This window comes from Nothoprocta perdicaria, unplaced genomic scaffold (genome assembly GCF_003342845.1).
Source record: "Nothoprocta perdicaria isolate Ctin4 unplaced genomic scaffold, notPer1 scaffold_186, whole genome shotgun sequence".
NCBI lineage: Eukaryota > Metazoa > Chordata > Aves > Tinamiformes > Tinamidae > Nothoprocta > Nothoprocta perdicaria.
In genome coordinates this window covers 81,551-99,653 of record NW_020455049.1, presented here as the reverse complement: position 1 = coordinate 99,653, position 18,103 = coordinate 81,551, and the positions used below count along the sequence as shown (strand labels likewise).

Here is an 18,103-nt window from a genome sequence, read left to right as displayed (position 1 = left end):
CTCTTAAGGCAAACGGGGATATTAAACTCAGCTAAAGGTTGAACTGAGGATTGAGGACACAGTTAACAGAGCAGCCTGAGGGGTTATCACTGTGGTGGCTGAAGTAAAGAAGGACGACTGTGAGGTATTTTGAAGCGAGGTACATAGAGGACTGTGAGACAAAACAGGAGAAAAAATATATTTGCAATAGTACTAGGCAATTATAGCAATGGGAAGGATGAAATGGAGGATGATATGAATGGCATTGCTGTTCAAAAGACAGATAAAAAGAAGAGGAAAACAGCATCTCTAGCTGGATCTGCACCTGAAAAACAAGGGGAACAGAAAGAGACCTGTAATGAAAGGGACAGCTGGAGAGCTGGTATCAGAGGATGGAGGTCAAGCCTCTGTGCAAACCAGCAATTTGAGAGAGTGAGAAATGAAAGCCAGAGATAGCCACGATCTCTTCAGAAATGCAGCGAAGGTATCCTGTTACGTTCACTGTTTCACGTAGTGCCTGTGAGATTTTCCTCAAACTATATTTACAGAACTTATGCTTAAAACGTGATCTGCATCCAAACCTTTCTTTACAGAAATTCCATAATTACATTATCCATTGCAGCCCAGGGCATCCACAATGTTACTTCCAGTGTTTCCCCTCCTGAGAGATCACTGAGATGTCTATGGCTCCAGTCATGACTTCCACGACTTCCTTGGCCTACTGATGTGCTTGCTCTTTTGTTGGGAAGCCAACCGCAAAAGAGATACAACCTTTACCACAAGTTCCTCTGGGAGGCTTAAGCCTTCCAGAGTCCCCTCAGTGTGCTTGCCTTCGCCCCCACTGCACTTGCCTTGGAATCAGAGTCCTAAACAGTGCTGATGGGGACAGGTTTTCTTGTGTCTGTTGGACCCCTGTCCTTGAATCACATTCTGTTGATTCCCAGTTTTACTCATTGCTCCTGACTTTCTCACATTAAATTTGTGTGATTGTCACCCTTATATTCACTGATTGCTTGTTCCTGCCATGCAGCTGCATTCAGGATCATCTCCACAATCCTCCTAGGTTTCAGCTTTTCTTACAACTACTATCGATTTTTTTTAATCACTCTAAGTCTTTATTTGATGATGGACAAAATTGTTCAGTACTGAACGCATCAGCTGCGATGCTTGTACAGTCTCTTTCATCACTAAGGTTCCACACTAGGATTCAGATGTTAGGGGACACAAGAGCCCCAAGAGTGTAAGGCAGCCCTGGAAGAGGTTGCCCAGAGCAGCTGAGGAATCTCCATCCTTTGAAGTTTTCCAAACCAAGCTAAACAAAGCCCAGTCGACCTACCTAGGCAGCAGTCCCTCTTGGAGCAGGAGGATGGCCTAAAAGGCTTTGTAACAGTCTGTTTATCCTAGGTTTCTTCTTCCTTGATATGCTCTCTCTTCTTCAAGAGATCTATCATCTGCTACAGCCATGACATTTGAGAATCCCAATGCTGACTCAATTTGTACTGGGGATGCATTTGCAGCCAAACAGATACAGAGAGACACTGAACCATCAATACCTGCCAAAATATTTGAAATAGGTTGCCAAAAGCTACAGGATGACTCAATAAACTCCACACCACCATAGCACACAAGGAGCAAAGGGCTACTACCCATTACAGCAGACACTACAGCCTCCATCACTGGGAACAGGTAGCACTTTCTTCTCAATACTAAGGAGAGCAGTTTTCAGTCAGTGGTTTTACCTAGAAGTGTTCTCACCACTGCTGGCCTGCTCAGCCACACAGGAACAAGGGTCCCTTTCCTCTCATAAATGACTGTTTTAAGGTTAACAAGCCAGAGTGAACCTGTAGTTGGACTTGCACGTGTCGGCCTCCTTGAAATAAATCTATCAGGCCCAAGGCCCAGATGCCCTGGGAACAGGCTGGTGCTGCAGAGCAATGAATGCAGTTAGCACCGCTCTGCTATGCAGAAGATTGCCTCGATCCACACTATTCCCTCCTATTCTCTGCGCTTCCTTCTCCATTTCTTTGATGGCTCCTTCCTGTATCCAGCTATCTCACCCATGTGCTCTGTAAGTAAAGGTTAGGAGTTCACGGATTTGATAAACCGGAGACTAACTTAAGAGGTGGAAAGGATGATAAAATGAATATGTAATACCTAGAAGATAATGTGTACTCTCTCGCTGCGCATGAGTTTTTCCTTTCTGCTTTGAAAGGCAAAACCTCTGCTGCAGTGGACGGTGAGGGACAACAGGAGGTTAACAAAGGACAGAAGGGATTTAGGAAGGAAATTCAGGGACAGCTGAGAGCAGGAGTAGTGAGAGAAAATTCATCAAAGAAAAGAGATAAGAACATTAGACTGAGGAGATTTATTTCTGGGTATTAGGAAGGAAATATAAGAGGAAAAGATCTCAAAAAAACCCACTTTAGTATGAAGTATTTCACAGCTGGGGAAAATTATTCTGCCTCCATTGCCAGCAAGTATTTTCTGCTGGACCATCTCCACACATACAAATCCAGACATGCACATTGCTTTTTTGCACACTGAGCAGCACTAAAATCCAGTCTGTTCCAAGGATTCACAGCAACTGGTTCCTAATGGAAACACAATGGACTTCCAGAACACTGAGATCCACTAGCAATTCTTTTTGGGAAAACTATGTGTGTAAATGATCACCTCAGGGGAATACTGCTTCAGATTCAATAGAGAAGAGTAACAACTTTTTCCTATATCCTTGTATTTCTGTGATGGCACTTTTTGCACATTCTGGAAGTTCTTCCTCATTTTAAAACTTCTGGCCTACAGGAGAACAGGAGAAACCTGCTGCTAGAGCTGCCAGTAGTTTAAGACTGTTCCTGCCTCTGGTATATGTAAGAGCTTGTAGGCCAGATATTTCTTCTTAAGTGTTGACAACTGTTGACAACTGCCCCCTTGCCTTACCAAAAAGTTCTAAAACGTGACTTTGGGCGAGTTAATTTTAGCAAAATTTATAGCATCGCTCCCAGATTTCCAGAAGGAACTGGCAACTTTGGGTGCTTGCCCATTTTCAGTCAACTTAGTTTTAAAAACTCCTCAAAAGTCAGTGTGCCTTGGGTTTGGTACCCCAGAATTTCCTGCCACTTTCAAATGTCCATATTTTACCAGGGGTGATATTCAATACACCCAAAGTATACAGTATACACCCAAAGGTGACGGCTTTTTCTGGATCAGTATATTTGGTGCATTCTCACTCTGGGATGCCAGGAGACAATGCAGTGTGTTCAAAATGAACATCTGGTAACAGAGGAGGCGCCCAAATACCTACAGCCCTGCACCTACAGAGAGAGAAAAGTGTTCAACAGGAGCCAAGCAAACCAACGGCATATTGTGTCTACTCCCCTCTGATAGCTCTGGAGCAAACCTTCCTAGATTTTGCCTATATTCCTGCCAACAATGTAATAGCATGCTCTGAGAGGATAAAGTGTGGCCAGGAGCTCCCTTAACAAATGATCAGCAAAGTTGCATGTTGGATAGAAAAATGCAGAACAAAAAAGGTCTGCATTCCCTAACAGACAGCACAAGGCTAGCCCTAAGCTCACGGTCACACTATTTAAACACCCCTTGAGTGACACATTTTATTTGGCCCGGGAGCCTGTTATAAGCTATACTGGCCAAAGAAATGCCGCTTAACAGAAGAGCGTGCTGGGGTATGAAACACTGGAAAGCTGTTTCAGCAAAACCCTACGATCAGCTTTGCACACATTCTTTGTTCAAATGCTCCGCCTGGCACAGACAGAGACAGATTACATCTTAACTGGCACAGATCAGAATATTGATGTTAATGGTGCTTATAATGCATCAGAGCAGCAGCAAGTCAAAAATCCGAGCCTGATTTTGGTCTTACTCAATATACTTAAGAATGGTATCTCGCTGCTTTTAGAGCTCTTGCTGATATAATTCTGGTTATTCTTCCAGAGCAGGGAAAAAAAAAAGGCTTCCAAAAAAGAATCTGGGACATGAAATAAAAGCCAAATTGTGAAATGGAGTCAGAAGCCATTTTAGTGAATCAGCATCTTTTGACAAAGTAGGTTTTGGAAAAAAAGGAAAAGAATTCCCAGTAGCTTGAGCAGACGAGGAAAGCTGAAGGCAAACTACAGTCTACGGCACCCCAAACCTAGGTATGACGCAAGCACAGTGGAAGCAGCTAAAGATGAACAAAAAGGGTTTTTAGAGGCTGACTATTCACAGCTGCTTCACAGGTGGATGAGGAGCAGAGGGCAGGACACATTCAGACATGTCATCATGTCCATCCAGGCGTTAGGGACAGGATCAAATGAAATGAATGGAAAAGCATTTGTTGACTTCAACTAGTTTTAGACTGGGTTCATGAAGGACATTTGCTGCTGTTTGACCAAGGCAGCGCACGAGCAGAGGAGGTTGTCGGTGTGTATGTGTCAGCACACACAGGGTTGGGAGTAGAATATGTTTGGTACAACAGAGATTTGAGCCTGTTGCAATACTACAAGTCTCTGGAAATAAAAGCAGGTTAAAAAAAATGTCCAATTATTTCTCCAGCTGGCCCAAATACCCCAGTTGAGCACATAGAAATTAGAGAGCACAAGGCACTGTACGCACTTGATGGGTACATCCTTTGCTCGTGATCCTTGTTTAATTTCCTCCTCTAAGATTACCTCAAACCCTGCCACTTGTGGGTGTGGTGGAAAGTGGAGGTGGAGAACAATTCTGCTCTGAAGTAAAATACAATTATGCGACTTCTTTAACTGCGCAAACAGATGACAAGTGAACAGGCTTTCAATGCTCCTCACGAGCTCCGGATTAAAACAAAACACTCTGCATTATACATTCAGTAACAGACCCCTAGTCCCAAACTCCCTGTAGCAGAAGGGAGCCAGGGAAAATAAGCCCCTTTTATTTCCCTGCGTTTTTCATAGGGCAAGGTGCTTTTTTGTCTGATTGAACTCAAAAGCCAGACTCTCACACACGAAGCTGTGCTGTGTGGAACAGGCTGCTCACAGAATACAAACGAGGGTCACCGGGACGGGGCCAAGCGTGCGTGTGTGCACTTGCATCCTCTGAGCAGTGCCAATCATTCCTGCAGTTTGTTCCCCACCTACGCGCTGTCAAACATACACACAGACACATGCTTCTAATCTGCTCTTCCTCAGAGCTAAAAGCAGACAAGCAAGTGGTAGTTCTCCAGGTTAAAGATAAACCAGAACAAGGATGGGTTTGTGAGTTTAGAAGAGGCCTGTGCAGGGCACAGTGCCTCGGCTGCTCCACGCAACTGAACATACGCATTTTTATTCCCTGACTTGCATGTTCAGCAACAGGTAAAAATACCAATAGGAGAATATGTGTTTTGGGGATGTTTAGTTTCTCTTGTCATATAATCTTTCTTTCCCACTATGAATATAAGAACATCTCAAATATTCTCCTTATGCAGAAAATAAAAGAATCAATTAAGAGACCAATAGGTAGTACCAGCAGAAGAGCGGTGCTTCTTAGTCATGGAGTCCTGGCGAGCTTAGTGAAAGGTTTGAAAATCGTTTTTGGGGACTTCTTTTTAGTGAAAGGAAACACTTTCCTATCTTTTTCCTAATTTTAATATTGCTAGCTCCAAAATCTTGCATTTAGATCAATGGAGGACATTGGCACACATTTCACTAGTGAAATCACATGGTCTTGTTTCTTCATTTTTATCCATTGGCAGGGGGATTCAGAAGGATTCATCAGCTACTTAACAACACTTTCACTGCAATCAATAGCTAAACTCTAAATACTGCAGCTGGAAACAAAAAATAGGCTACTGCTGAATATATTAAAAAGCATTCCAAGCTGGTCCAACTCCGGCTTGGTGCCAGGTTCCCCTAACCGCAGGGGAACCAACTTTTTCATGATCAAAGCTGAATCCAGACCCTGTCTCACTGTCCAGTTGTTTCCTAACCTAGTTCAGATTTAGCTTCTCTCTGCAGTGGATCTTATCATCTGCTAATGATTTCAGTAGATCAGGGCTCCACTCAGCAGCTGGGAACAGCTAGGTCAGCCAACATCACTGTCTGAAAGTTTGTCTGGGAAGTCCTAAAGCAAAGTATTGAGAGGGAGGGAAGGAAGGAGGGGAGAAAGGAAGGAAAGAGGGAGGAAGCTGCTCTCATTAATTCCCGTCTTTACCTTAACTTGAAGGAGCCTAAATTTGTGCTTCAGGAGATACTTTGCCCAGGCCTCTCTCTTTATGTTTGAGGCAGAAATGAGTGACTTCTTACACATTTAAAGTATGTGATTAGAAATTCTCAGATTTTCAAAATTTAAGGCCACAGAGGCTGGTATTAATATAGTAAGAGCAACATATAACATCAACCACAGAAGCTTCTCCAAATCCTTCCTGCTAGGAGTACAGCAGCGGAAGCTGAACTACAGATTAGGATTTAGAAAACCACAGAACAGTTTAACATTAAACTTAATGTTCTTCCACGGGGAAGAACTCACCACAACCCTGGGCAATTTGTTGCAATGAGTAACTTCATCCAGTGGTCAAATGGGCACAGGATTTCTATTTTTCAAATTGGCTACCTAGAGCTATCAACTACTAGTTACCAATATATGTTTGTCTCCAAGTCTGCAATTTCCTCTGTCATCAGGTGCCTACCTTCCTCACAGGTATTTCCAGGCCATAACTAAGTCATTTCTTAAACTTCTTCTTTCTTAAAACCAGGAAGCTTAAGTCCCCCAAGTCTCTCATAAAAGACAGACTCAGATCGTTTACTTATTCCTTCAGATCTGTTCTGAACTGCCCTCAGTTTCATAACATTTCTTCTTGAAGAATGGATACCCAAACAGAACATGCTGTGTTTCAGCAGTTTTTGCAGCAAAACAATGACAGTTATTGCACGAGTTTCCATATCAAAAGGGGAAAAGCCATGGAAAAAATGGAAGCCATCACAGAACAGAGGAGAAAAAAAATGACATGCACTAAAAGAAAAGAAAAAACAACTGAAAGGAAGTGGAAAAGGAAGGAGAGCAACAGCGTAGGATAAGGCAGCAAAGAAAGTAGTTATAGAAACAGGAGCTCAGGAAGAAATGAGGTGTTGAACAGACCAAGTAAACAGTACCTAATTACTTGTACGCTTTCCCTAATTATCTTGGCTGCTCCAAGAGGCCAACACACCATCCTGCTTCTATCTCTTCACACAGCTAGCCCAGGCAATCGGTGATCCCTCCCTTCCATGCCATGCCTGAAAGAGCCCTCCTGCTTAAGGCAGCAAATTGCCCTTTTGCAGAGTTTTCTGGAAGAAGGACTCACCGCGACCACAAGGCCCTAAAACAAACACCCATTGCCTCCAACCCCACACCTGTGTTTCAAGTGAGCTCCACAGAGAAACATGGAAGGGACTTGGTCCCTTCCCACCCCTGGCCTGGAAGTACCTGCCTTGTTTGGAGGCCCATACCGGGGATACGGCTGGAACACAAGGCGCATGCGCACACAGGGCCCACACATATGGAGCTCTGGTCGGGGTCATCAAGAGTGGGACATCTGCGTCTTTCTCAGGACGTCCGCGTGTTCAAATAATGAGTGTGAGGCCAGCTGTCCCCTTCCCGCTCCTCACCCTTTATGCTCCTGCTGCTTCTCCTAGGGCAGCCTGGCCTTTCCAAAGGATGTTGTGGTTGACAGGTCGCCAAAAGAAGAGCTTTCCCTTTGTTTATTCCTTGCAGAGGGAGCCAAAAGAGGGCTGACAAGGGGCTTCTGAGTATGTCTGATCAGGTTCCCCAACTCCTTTCAGCAAATATGTGATACATCAGAGCAAAAATTACCTTAAACCCCTTGAAAGAGTCATCAACTCTCCTGGTGGTACTAAAAATTAATCCATCAATTAGGAGCCTACATTTTCAGGATTTGTTACTGCTTTATGCATGCATTTAGCTCTTACATGCTGGGCCAAAACCCTCTCACTCCCAAAGTGATGATGTAGGAGTAATCCTGCAAAATTAGTGAGCCATTTTCCAACTCAAAAACTCCCTAAAACCTATTCACTTAAGAGGCCTCTTTTCTGATTTACGCTTCAGCAAAGCAGAAGAGACCCTCTCCCTATCAGTGTGGTTTCTCAACAAAGCACTTGAACGGACAAAATATTTAGCAGTCGTGTGAAAACAGGAGTGAGAGCAGAACCAGAAACCTCATTCTCATCTAACAAATGCCATTTGTATCTTTGGCCCAAAAGCCACACACCTAAGCAGGACCCAGGTGGACCCGGGAGGGGAAGAGGGCTCCTACAAGCAGGTCCCACGGAAGGGCTCACATTGCATCGGGCAGCAGCGTCTGCTCAGGCACTCGGCTGCTCCGCTTGCTGCACCGCGCGCTGCATCGCGCTGCCTGCGCAGCATCTCCATAGCAGCAGTTCTCATAATTGAGACCAGCTGCTTCAATTCCAAATTCTTTTCCCCAGAAATATTGATACTATTACGTTATGATTAGAAAGCACTTTACCAAATGCTCCGCAATTCTGCACAGTTCAGATGAGGAGCAGCTGCAGAAAGAAGGGAACAGTTCCCTGAATGGTCAAAATCAAACAAATGTGCACTGCAAAAGCACTGGAGAAGCGAGGGCTGCAAGAAGCAAATCAAAATAGAAATGGGAAGGCAGGAGAGAGCAGCTTGCTGTACGTGCCTGTGCCTGTCATTTTAGATGTTGAAAGGACTGTGAGCAGACTCCTTCCTTATGCTCTAGGATAAATGGCCAGAGTAGTGCAGTTTTAGCTTCATGCAGCAGGTGTGAGTATTTGTCAGATCCAGTTTTTCTGTCCAGGGATGGATTAAAGCAAAATCCATCAATCTGGGCCTGGCTTACTGGCCATAGACTTGAAATATTTGGCTTCAGAGACCGTTCTGCGGGGCCCTCTGGCCAAGAGAGGCACTGGAACCAATGAGCCAGGAGCAGATCTGCAGAGCAGGATGCCACCACAGCGTCCCGCGTTTGGCCTCGCCGGCACCTATTTCCCTGCGGCTGCTGTCAGCTGGCTGCTTGGCAATGGCCACCTTGGGATGGCTGAAAGCTGGGAGCAGTTTTCCTCTTCAGCCAGGCTAGATTAAGCTTGCTAATAGCACAGTGAATTCCAAATTCACTTACAAATCTCACAGTCTGCCTCTGACCATCAGACCAGGGGCAGCCCTGAAAAGACATCTGGTTACTGAGCTTAGGTGAGAACTGGGCTAACTGCTTCGATTCCATATGTTGCTCCTGAGCACAGGGAACAGAATCTGAAAATCTCACAGGAGATCTGCAGATGAGAATCCTGACAAAAGGCACCATTACCTTCTAATGGGACCTTGTAGGATGTTGAGGAAAATGTGGCCCTCTTCAGCATGTGGTTGTATAAAGAAGGTCCTAACATTGTTTCATTACTCAGATTTTATGCTACAATCGGAGTAATGCAAATAAACTAAAGCAGAGAGATCAGTTTGCTATGCTAAGTGATTTGCCTCCTACTCTGAAAATCAATGAGGTAAATAAAATGTTTTTACAAGATGCTGGTTACTGACAGTATCTCTCTGCTATCAAAATACTCATGTTTTACAAAAAATATTCCTAGCATATTACTCCTGAAAACATTCAAAATGCATATTGCCTCATTCAGGTTTTTCCATTTACATGCATGGTTTGCTGTTGCTGGGTTCCCCTCATATGCCGAGTCCTTTGAGTTGGAGTTTTCTTGCTTAAGACACTTTCTAATTTCCAAGAAGCATAACCCGAACACTGCTTGAACTCACAGTACTGCAGGAGAGCAAATATTTTCCCAAATCCCAGAAAGGCAGGTCTGGAAATATCACAATTGAATATAAACTTTAAGAATCTCTCCTTAAAAAGTAAACTTTGTGTGCCTACCACTCACTAACCTCCTATTTCTTTAAACTCCATTTTCCTTCTGCTCCGAATTTCTATATTCACTTGTGCTAGAAACCAGATGACATCCTCAAGTGCACAGAATAAAAGACAGCATAAACTTCTATGTGCTCATACAGCAGTTAACCTCGGGGACGTGCTGGAAGCTGCACAAAAAAATATCAGTAATATTTGCAGGTCGCTGCCTGGCGGGATGCTCGTGCTTGCAGTGGAGCTGTCCTCTCTTTCATTTGCTGGATTTGGCCTTTCTCATCACCAAATGACATGAAAAAACTGCATAGGGTGTTTTCTTGTTTGTTTGTTTTGTTTTTTTTGATTTCCAGTCAAGGGCACTAATGTAAGCAGATGCTTATCACAAGGCTGGGCGTAAACCTGACTCTCTGACCCCTGGGAGCACTCGGATAAAATCTTTGCCGGTTTCCAGGGGCGCAGCTCGGTGGATGCGAAGGGAATTACAACCACCTAAATCGGCGAATGCTTCAAGTGCCCTGGCGCAGGGATCTTCCACCGCCCGACTGCAGTGCATCTCAGAAGCCCCGCACGTCTGCCCCAGCAGAGAAGTAACAACTGAGACTCACCATTAATTTTGTTTGCAAAACACATGCAGACACTTGTTTAATTTCAGCTGCCCTCGCTTCCCCCATCACTGAATTATTGTTATTGTGCTGCACATAATCCTAGTACTGACAGGGATGTTTGTTAAACATAATTAAAGATATTAATTTTGCATGGAACAGAAGACAGAGCCAAGAATTTATTTTTTTTAAAATGTCCTATTAGAAAATTACCTTCATTAGCACCGACTCGCTGAGCTTCTCTCTGTTGACAATTTTTATGGCAACCTTTTGACATGTGACACAGTGAACCCCCAACTTCACAAGTCCTGCGGGAAAAAGAGAGGGAACAAAAGAAGAATTGGTTAGAGATAGCCACTGTTGAGATTTTTGCTATTAGTATCTTACCCAGCGGTTGACCATTTACATGAAAATGAATTTCCACTAGTCCTTCCTGCTGCCAGATAAAGTCTTGTGAATAATGAAAGAACTCAGGACCATCTGACAGCAAAGCTGCCAACTTGCCTACCAGGGCTGCAGCCTACCAGGGCTTGCCTACCAGGCTGCATCAAAGCTGCATTTTTGCCGAAACACCCTACTGCAGCTCTTGCCATTTCAAGCACTTTCCACCACTAAAACACAAACTTTTCCAATTTAACTGCACCAGATGAGGAGTATTTGGCAACACTTGGCTGCAATGAAAGCTCAGAAATCAGCAAATAGGACGTCCAAATGCCTGCAATGGCCACTGCATTTCTTCTCACTCTTTCCAAAGCTTTCATGCTCAAGATAAAAAGGTTTTTTATGTGGCTTTCCCTTACTACTTTAATTTAGCCATGTAAGGCTAATACTACAATGAATGCCATTACGGCATGGAGACACATCAACAGGTACAGCTACAAGTCTATATCCTTGCTATTATTTACTATATCCTTTTCATCCCAAAGCAACTCAGAGCAATTAAATGATTACATTTGCAAAAGCATACAGATAGCCTTATCTCCCAGAGTGCCTGAGGTATTACCACAAACATGAAACAAAACTCAAAGAATTAATTAAAGCAAAAAGGTAAATGACATAAGAAAAGCATTATCCTCTGCAGAAATTTGCTCTAAAGCTGATGACTTGCACCAAAGCACAAGCACAGTGAGGTGTCTCCCATGGGTGAGCAAACTGGGCATCAGGGCTAGACACAGTCCCTTGGGCTCTCAGCTCTAGCAGCTCCGGTAGGACAGAAAGCCCCACCTGGAAAAAGCTACTTCACCCTAGAGAGAGATGTTTGTCTCAACTCTTCCTCTTGCACATCCTGCCCAACACCTAGCAGGCTGCCTTCCATCCCACCCCATCCTGCATATAAGGCCTTGTGCACACCAGATTTGGTGCATTTCTCCTTTTTTCCCAATTTCCTTTTTTTCCCAGTGTAGAAAGTCTGCACTGCTGTTGCATTTCGGGAGACGGAGAAGACGTCTCTTGCAAACTGAAGTTCCAACCATCAAGTAGGATGCTGCTCTCTCCTCCCAGGCAGGCTTCTGATGTCCACCTGCAGGCAGATGCAGGGGCACCAACACGCTGGGTCTCCCAAACAGGCTGTTACTGCTTATGAGCTGCAAACACGGAGCTGCTTTTGATCTTAGCCACTGCACTTCAGCAGAAACAGAGCCCCATAATTCCAGGTCAGGGAGAAAGAAGAAGAAACGAACACACGCAAGAGCAGGGGATGTGCAAGCTAACATCGGCTTTTCATGTATAATTAAAAGCCACAAGCGGAAAATCAAGGAGAGCATATGGCTGTTCTCCACAAAAACGAAGGAAAAAGAAAAAAAGGAGGTCTGGATGACACAAGGGAAAGCTGACACGCAAGGAAGGAGAGCAAAGGGAAACTTCTGGGCCTGCCACATCCTAACACTGCCCTGGCCTGGTAATGAACATGCCCGTGCATGGGAAAACTCCCACCGTGCAGGTGCTTGGAGATACAGAGCTCTCTTCTGAAAGCAACAGGAGCTTGTGTGATGAGTGGAGGGCAGAGGAGATTAGCTGGAGAGGGGACAGCCCAGCTGGGAAGAGGCACTAACAAGTCATGAAATAACACAACAATGAATATATTTGAACAAACACTATGTTTAAACAATATTCATTATGTTATACTAAGTTTTAACAAATAATGTTCTGCTAGTTTTCAGTCACTAAATTCTGCAGGTTTTTTTTTTTTGAACTGCTAGGCCAATAACTACTTTAAAAAGCGGAATGGCAAGTGTGTTCTATTTGCTGGATTTAACGGTTGCAATTTTTCCATGGAGAAGTGGAGACCTTTACATTTCTTTTGAAATAAAATCAAGCTAATTACATGTTTGCAAGTATCATAAAGCTCTGCAGGAGGGTGGCTCGTCACAGATCACCTGCACACCTAGTGCTGCTCGCTGCTCATTGCACTGCAGAATGTAAAAACTTCTCAAAAATACAGAGTGAAAAGTCTCTGTCTGGCCAATAGCATCTATTTTGGCCGGATGAGCAATTAAAAGAATGTCTAGAGAGAAATATTACTCCTCTTTTAACTTGAGATAGCTAATTGCCAATTATTTCGAGTCAATGAATACTCTGCAAATGTTAATCTAGGCACTGAAGGACACAAACATTTGTGGTTTACTTCAGGGCTCAGACTAGTACTGGTACCAACCACTTTGAATTAAAGGGGGAACAAAAATGTGAGGCTGAACAGATCCAAGAGCACTGATACTTAAAAAGCTTAGCATGTGCACACATTTGTACAAAGTACATGAACTTTGTACAAATGATCTTTGCATACAAGTTATGTTACTTACTTCTCAACCTGAAGGTGGCTACTGAGCACCTCACAAATACTGTTAACGTTAATTCCTGAAAACTACAGACACTGGCACTTGCAATATCTACAAACCCTTGAGGATGCAGTTTAGAAAAATCAACCTCCAAAGCAAATAAAGCACTAACATAATGGAAGCAAAGCACAGGCAAAGGTTTTCAAAATACAGAATTCTTGCTCCTTATTCTCCATAGTTACCTTCACAAACACCTGGTTTTTATGTAGGGTTAAGTTACTGCAGTTACAGCATCTACTGCTGCTGGTTGCACTGAAGTCACTCTAGATCTACACAGTTGAAAACATATTAAATTTGCTCCCCAGCAACATAATTTCCACAGCCACAAAGTAAGGGTAATGGCATTTACATACCCACCTTGCGAGCTCTGTAGGAGGATTAGGTGACTAATCCTTACAAAGCGCTTCAAGAAAGGGAGGGATAGGGACTAGAACCTTATGCAAGTTCTAGTTCTAATACTAAAACCAGGAAAATTGCATCTCAGATAATAATCTCAGAAAGGGCTAATAATTTCATATTAATAGCTTCCATTTCATTCCCCACGTGTCCTAATACAGAACTTTCTGGCTTCTTGCAACAGGCTTTTTTCACCTTTCGTAGCTGTGTTATCGTAACTGAGCATCATACTTCTAGAAACCAGTAATTGTCTTTAATTACTCGGTCTTCTTATTAAGCAGATGTTTATTTTTCAATAGCAATTGTTATCTCTAATTACTGCCTTTAAAGTAAACAGAGCCTTATATAAAGTGATGTACAAATTATACAGTATCAATTTATAATTGCATATAGGGAAAGGAGGTAGAGGATCATCTACGTAACTAAAGGAAGGAGGAGAGAGCTACTTGCTTTGGCAATGAAGTAATTCGACCACAAGCTGTTGTGCGGAGAGCTTCTAGGGCTAGAAAGCTGTTCTAAGGACTCGTGAAGTAACTGCTCCTAAATTGAATAAACTGTAATTACAGTAGGACTAAAGTTCAAGTGCTGAGGAGGAGCGTGGCAGATGCTTCTCGGTGCCAGGACTCGCACGCCTCAGCTCAAAGCGCAGGGGAGCCGCACACCGAAATGCTGCAGCCCGATCTACCCTCCTGAGCCGCGAGCGCTGAGAGCCACACGCTCGCTCAGGCAGCCCGAGGGCTGCATGGCGACATGCCGGGATGGGGGGGACAAAGCACCAGCTCTGAAGTGATGGGATCCACAAGCCTGATGCCAGAGAACAAGAGACACAGACACACACGGACTCCAGCTCGCCAGGAGTGGGTTTTACACTATGTGCCTCAGAGATTATGGTAGGATCATCCTCTGAGCTCAGCAGGATCAAAACACACAGAACCAACATCACCCCTATTGATTTTTATCTTGGTCTCTTTCTTGCAATATTTCATAAATCAATACTCCCCAGCAACCCTTTGTGCCCGCTGACTGCAGCGGGAACGTGACCGTGGAGCTCTGTAGCGGTGCTGCCTGCCCCGGCCCTGCAACCACACCCCCATGTCTAGGGGGTGCCCCAAGGAACAAGGACACCAGCCCTCATGTGGACACAGATGCCGCTTTTGTAAATTCAGCGCCCCATTCTAACGAACTCCTGAGGTCCTCCGGGATCTAGCAGCAGCTTGCGATGTCTAGTGGGCTGAGCTGCTGGTTCAGATCAAGTCTTTTGTTCCCATATAAAAACACCAGGAAGACTAAGCCCGGCATCACTGGAGAGCAAGAGGCTGCAACTTCCAAGCCTGTGTGCAAAAGCGTTCAGGCAGCCCCCAACCCATGCAGAATGGCAGAGCAAAGGGTCCTTCCACTTTTTTCAAATGAGAGAAATTAAAACAAAACAAGTTTTTCCATTGTTGCAACAGAGAGGGGGGAAAAAAAAAAAAAGGATAAATCTTGAAAAACTCTGCTTTTGTCCTCACCTCTCCTAGGCAAAAACTTGCTTCCCTGCTTCTTTCTGCCCAGAGCAGCCAGAGCTGTAAAACTCTTAAAAAAAAAAAAAAAAAAAAAAAAATCCTCCTTGAGGAACGATGAGATCCAAGTGCCCCTTCAGATCTCATTACTTCTTTGTCAGGAGATGCTCAAGGATGGTCATTTTCAGTTGTTAGGCAGAAGTAGCAGGAAGTCAGCGGAGTCCTGTCTATCCTTGCTAAGGAAAGCCAGAGAACACGTCACTCTAATTAGGTAACAGCTGGGTAATGAGCTGCAATATGCCTGCTTGGTCCAGGACTGACACACGCGCAAGGAAGGGTCGCTGCGCTGAGGAGGGGATGGCAGGCAGTGCACAGCCTGCTCTTCACAGGTTGTTTTAGCTGCTTCTAATCCTGTCTTCTAGGCTCAGTTCTCACATCTCCCCTTCCTCCACACTGCACCTTCCCATCCTGCCCTAGCCTGTCTCCGTCAGGAGGCCCTGACTCTCTCTTCACTTTCCCTTCAGCCAGATTGTTTCAGCTAGATTACATGTATATTAAGAACATAATTAAAAAGGGGGGCTAGCACAGAAAACCTTACACAGAAGACAGAGGTCATGCTCTTCATGAGATTAGGTTCACCACATAATCTCCATCTACCCGACTCGATGCTGATACACCTCACGCTGGCCTCTGACATCTCTTAATCACCCTCTGACAGATCCCTAACAGGATTTGCACCAACTGCAGATACGCTGCTCTGCAGTAAGGGCTTGAGAAGTAATTTGGATTAACTACCCTCACACCCATGTGATGAGCAAAATGCCAAGCAGCAGGTCACACGCAATGCAGCGCATCCCACTCGCCGTGGTTTGCAGAAGGGCTTCTCGATGACAGGGGGATATTGCCTATACATAGCCAGGGCAAAAACATACTGGACAGCAGTTGAATACTCTGACAGCTACAGATTTCTCCCAGGGACAAATGCTCTGCATTTAGCACATTTTATTCCTACCCTAGGCTATCACGTACAACAGGAGAAGAGAATCAGTCTCCCAGCACAAGGGGGCAGGTTTAGTCATTCAGGCTGGCTAGGAGACACCAAGGGCTGGTTCATCAGCAGAGGCTACTGTGCTGCTTCCTGTCCAGCTGCACGCTAGACTTGGGGACAGACGGCAGGAGAGGAGGTCGCTGGAGGGAAAGGAGGTCCCAGGGGAGCTCTAGGCCTTCCTTGGGGCTACAGTAGAGACAAGGGATCAGGGAAAGATCCTGGCTTTCCTAATGGCAGCCTTACAAACCTGCAGAACCCGGCTTTGCAGGATGCTGCTGCTCCTGGAAAGAAGTCCTTTCGGTTTGATATTTTCACGACTCTGGGAGTTAAGGTCCTACACATGGCTTTCTGCAGGCTCAATGTCACCAAATGTTCCTGCCTCCACAGTAGATTTCATTCATTATCCTGCATACAACTGAGGCCAGAGATGTGCTGATGCCCTGCAAAGGTCTGCTTCTCTCACTTCATAGAATGAATCCCTCTGCAAATGCAGGGAAACCAAAATATCTTTCCACGATTATACTGAATACAAGAAGTCTGAAGCCTTTGGCTTAGGGCAATGGGAAGGAAGAACAACTGAAAACTGATTTTTGGCTTAGAAAAGGAAACTCACAGAAGAAGAATTAAAGGTCAGATTAATTAGACTATTATCATGTTAATGAACAGAAACCGGCATATAAAAACCTAATTTTCAAAAGTATTTTCTTTAATGTGAGAATAATGGCGCAGGTCACAGTATGGAGCAGAAACTGCTGATCAGCTTCTTCAAGAATAACAAGAGCTGCCTGCTCATGTCCTACAGACTTCATTACAACTGGTTCACTGTGTTCCTATAGAAAGGGGAAAGTGGGGGTCAAATTCAATACACATTTACAGAAATGACCCGATTTCCTCATTAATTTACGGTGAGGCTTATGAGAAATCATGCAATATCTAGACAGCAAGGTCAACTGTGCCTCCACAAGAGAGAAAACAAAGTAAATATTATTTCCTTTCAGAAAAAAAAAAACAGCTGGATAAATATAGACACACATACCTCAACCCACCTTCTGAGACACAGCTTCATCGCTCAGCCATTCTTACCAGACAGGCTGAGTCTAAGGTTGAGTCTAAGTATGGCCTGAAACACAGTTCAGTTCAGAACTCAGGCAGGAACCTGTGGTAACTGAAGGGCAGTGGTGTGAGAGCTGGGCTGCTAAAGTGCATTTGTGGCATGTTCCTGTTCCAGGACTACTGTACCACAATCGATACGTGGCAGGTTGGAGCGTCAAAAAAATGATTTTCTCTCCTACAGAAGAATCCTTTGGAGGGGATACTGGGCAATCCTCTGTGTCTGAGCTGAAGCCCCCTGAAGTCATTGTAGAGACTCATCTATTTGGGAAATGGTGCATCAGTTCCTCTGCCAGCAGTTTAGGGGTATCTATTCCCTGCTTTCTCACCTTGCTGTAGAGAACGAGATTGAAGACCCGAAAGACCTCACTGCAGAAAAACTCACAGCTGCACCAAAACCAGCCATTATCAATGTGCGTGACCTTCACGTACATGAAAACTACCACTAAGGCAAAAGAAATCTGCAGGATTGTTACTCTTGATAGCACAGGACATTTAACTGCAGCATCTGCTTGCCCAGGAAATGGTTCTGGTCTTACTCAGTCTCGTATCAGCATAAACATCCTTCCATTAGGCTCCCCACAAACAGTAGTTCAAAGCCTGAGCCACAGTGAAGAAAGATAAAGGGAGGATATGAATTGTTCTAAATGCCAGCAGAGAATCTCATCCCCAGGGCTCCTCTTTTCTTCTGTACTAGTAATATTTGTATTTCTTGCCACCACAGTTGGAATACATTGTCAAAAGACTCAAGACGATTCATTCTAAAAAAATCA

General features: G+C 44.3%; 1 protein-coding gene across 10 annotated transcripts in view; it reads right to left on the bottom strand.

Moving 5' to 3' along the window:
• The window catches only part of BRSK2 (BR serine/threonine kinase 2), a 141,066-nt gene extending 130,314 nt beyond the window's left edge, over positions 1-10,752 (bottom strand). For 6 of the 10 annotated variants that reach the window (XM_026036786.1, XM_026036783.1, XM_026036788.1 and 3 more), the window contains exon 1: positions 10,657-10,748. In XM_026036786.1, the coding sequence (XP_025892571.1) occupies positions 10,657-10,662 (6 nt within the window). In that variant the 5' untranslated portion in view covers positions 10,663-10,748. Of the gene's footprint in view, positions 1-10,656 lie in introns of all 10 variants that reach the window. The other 4 variants (XM_026036780.1, XM_026036781.1, XM_026036784.1 and 1 more) reach the window with 2 other exon arrangements.
• Positions 10,753-18,103: the final 7,351 nt, after the last annotated feature.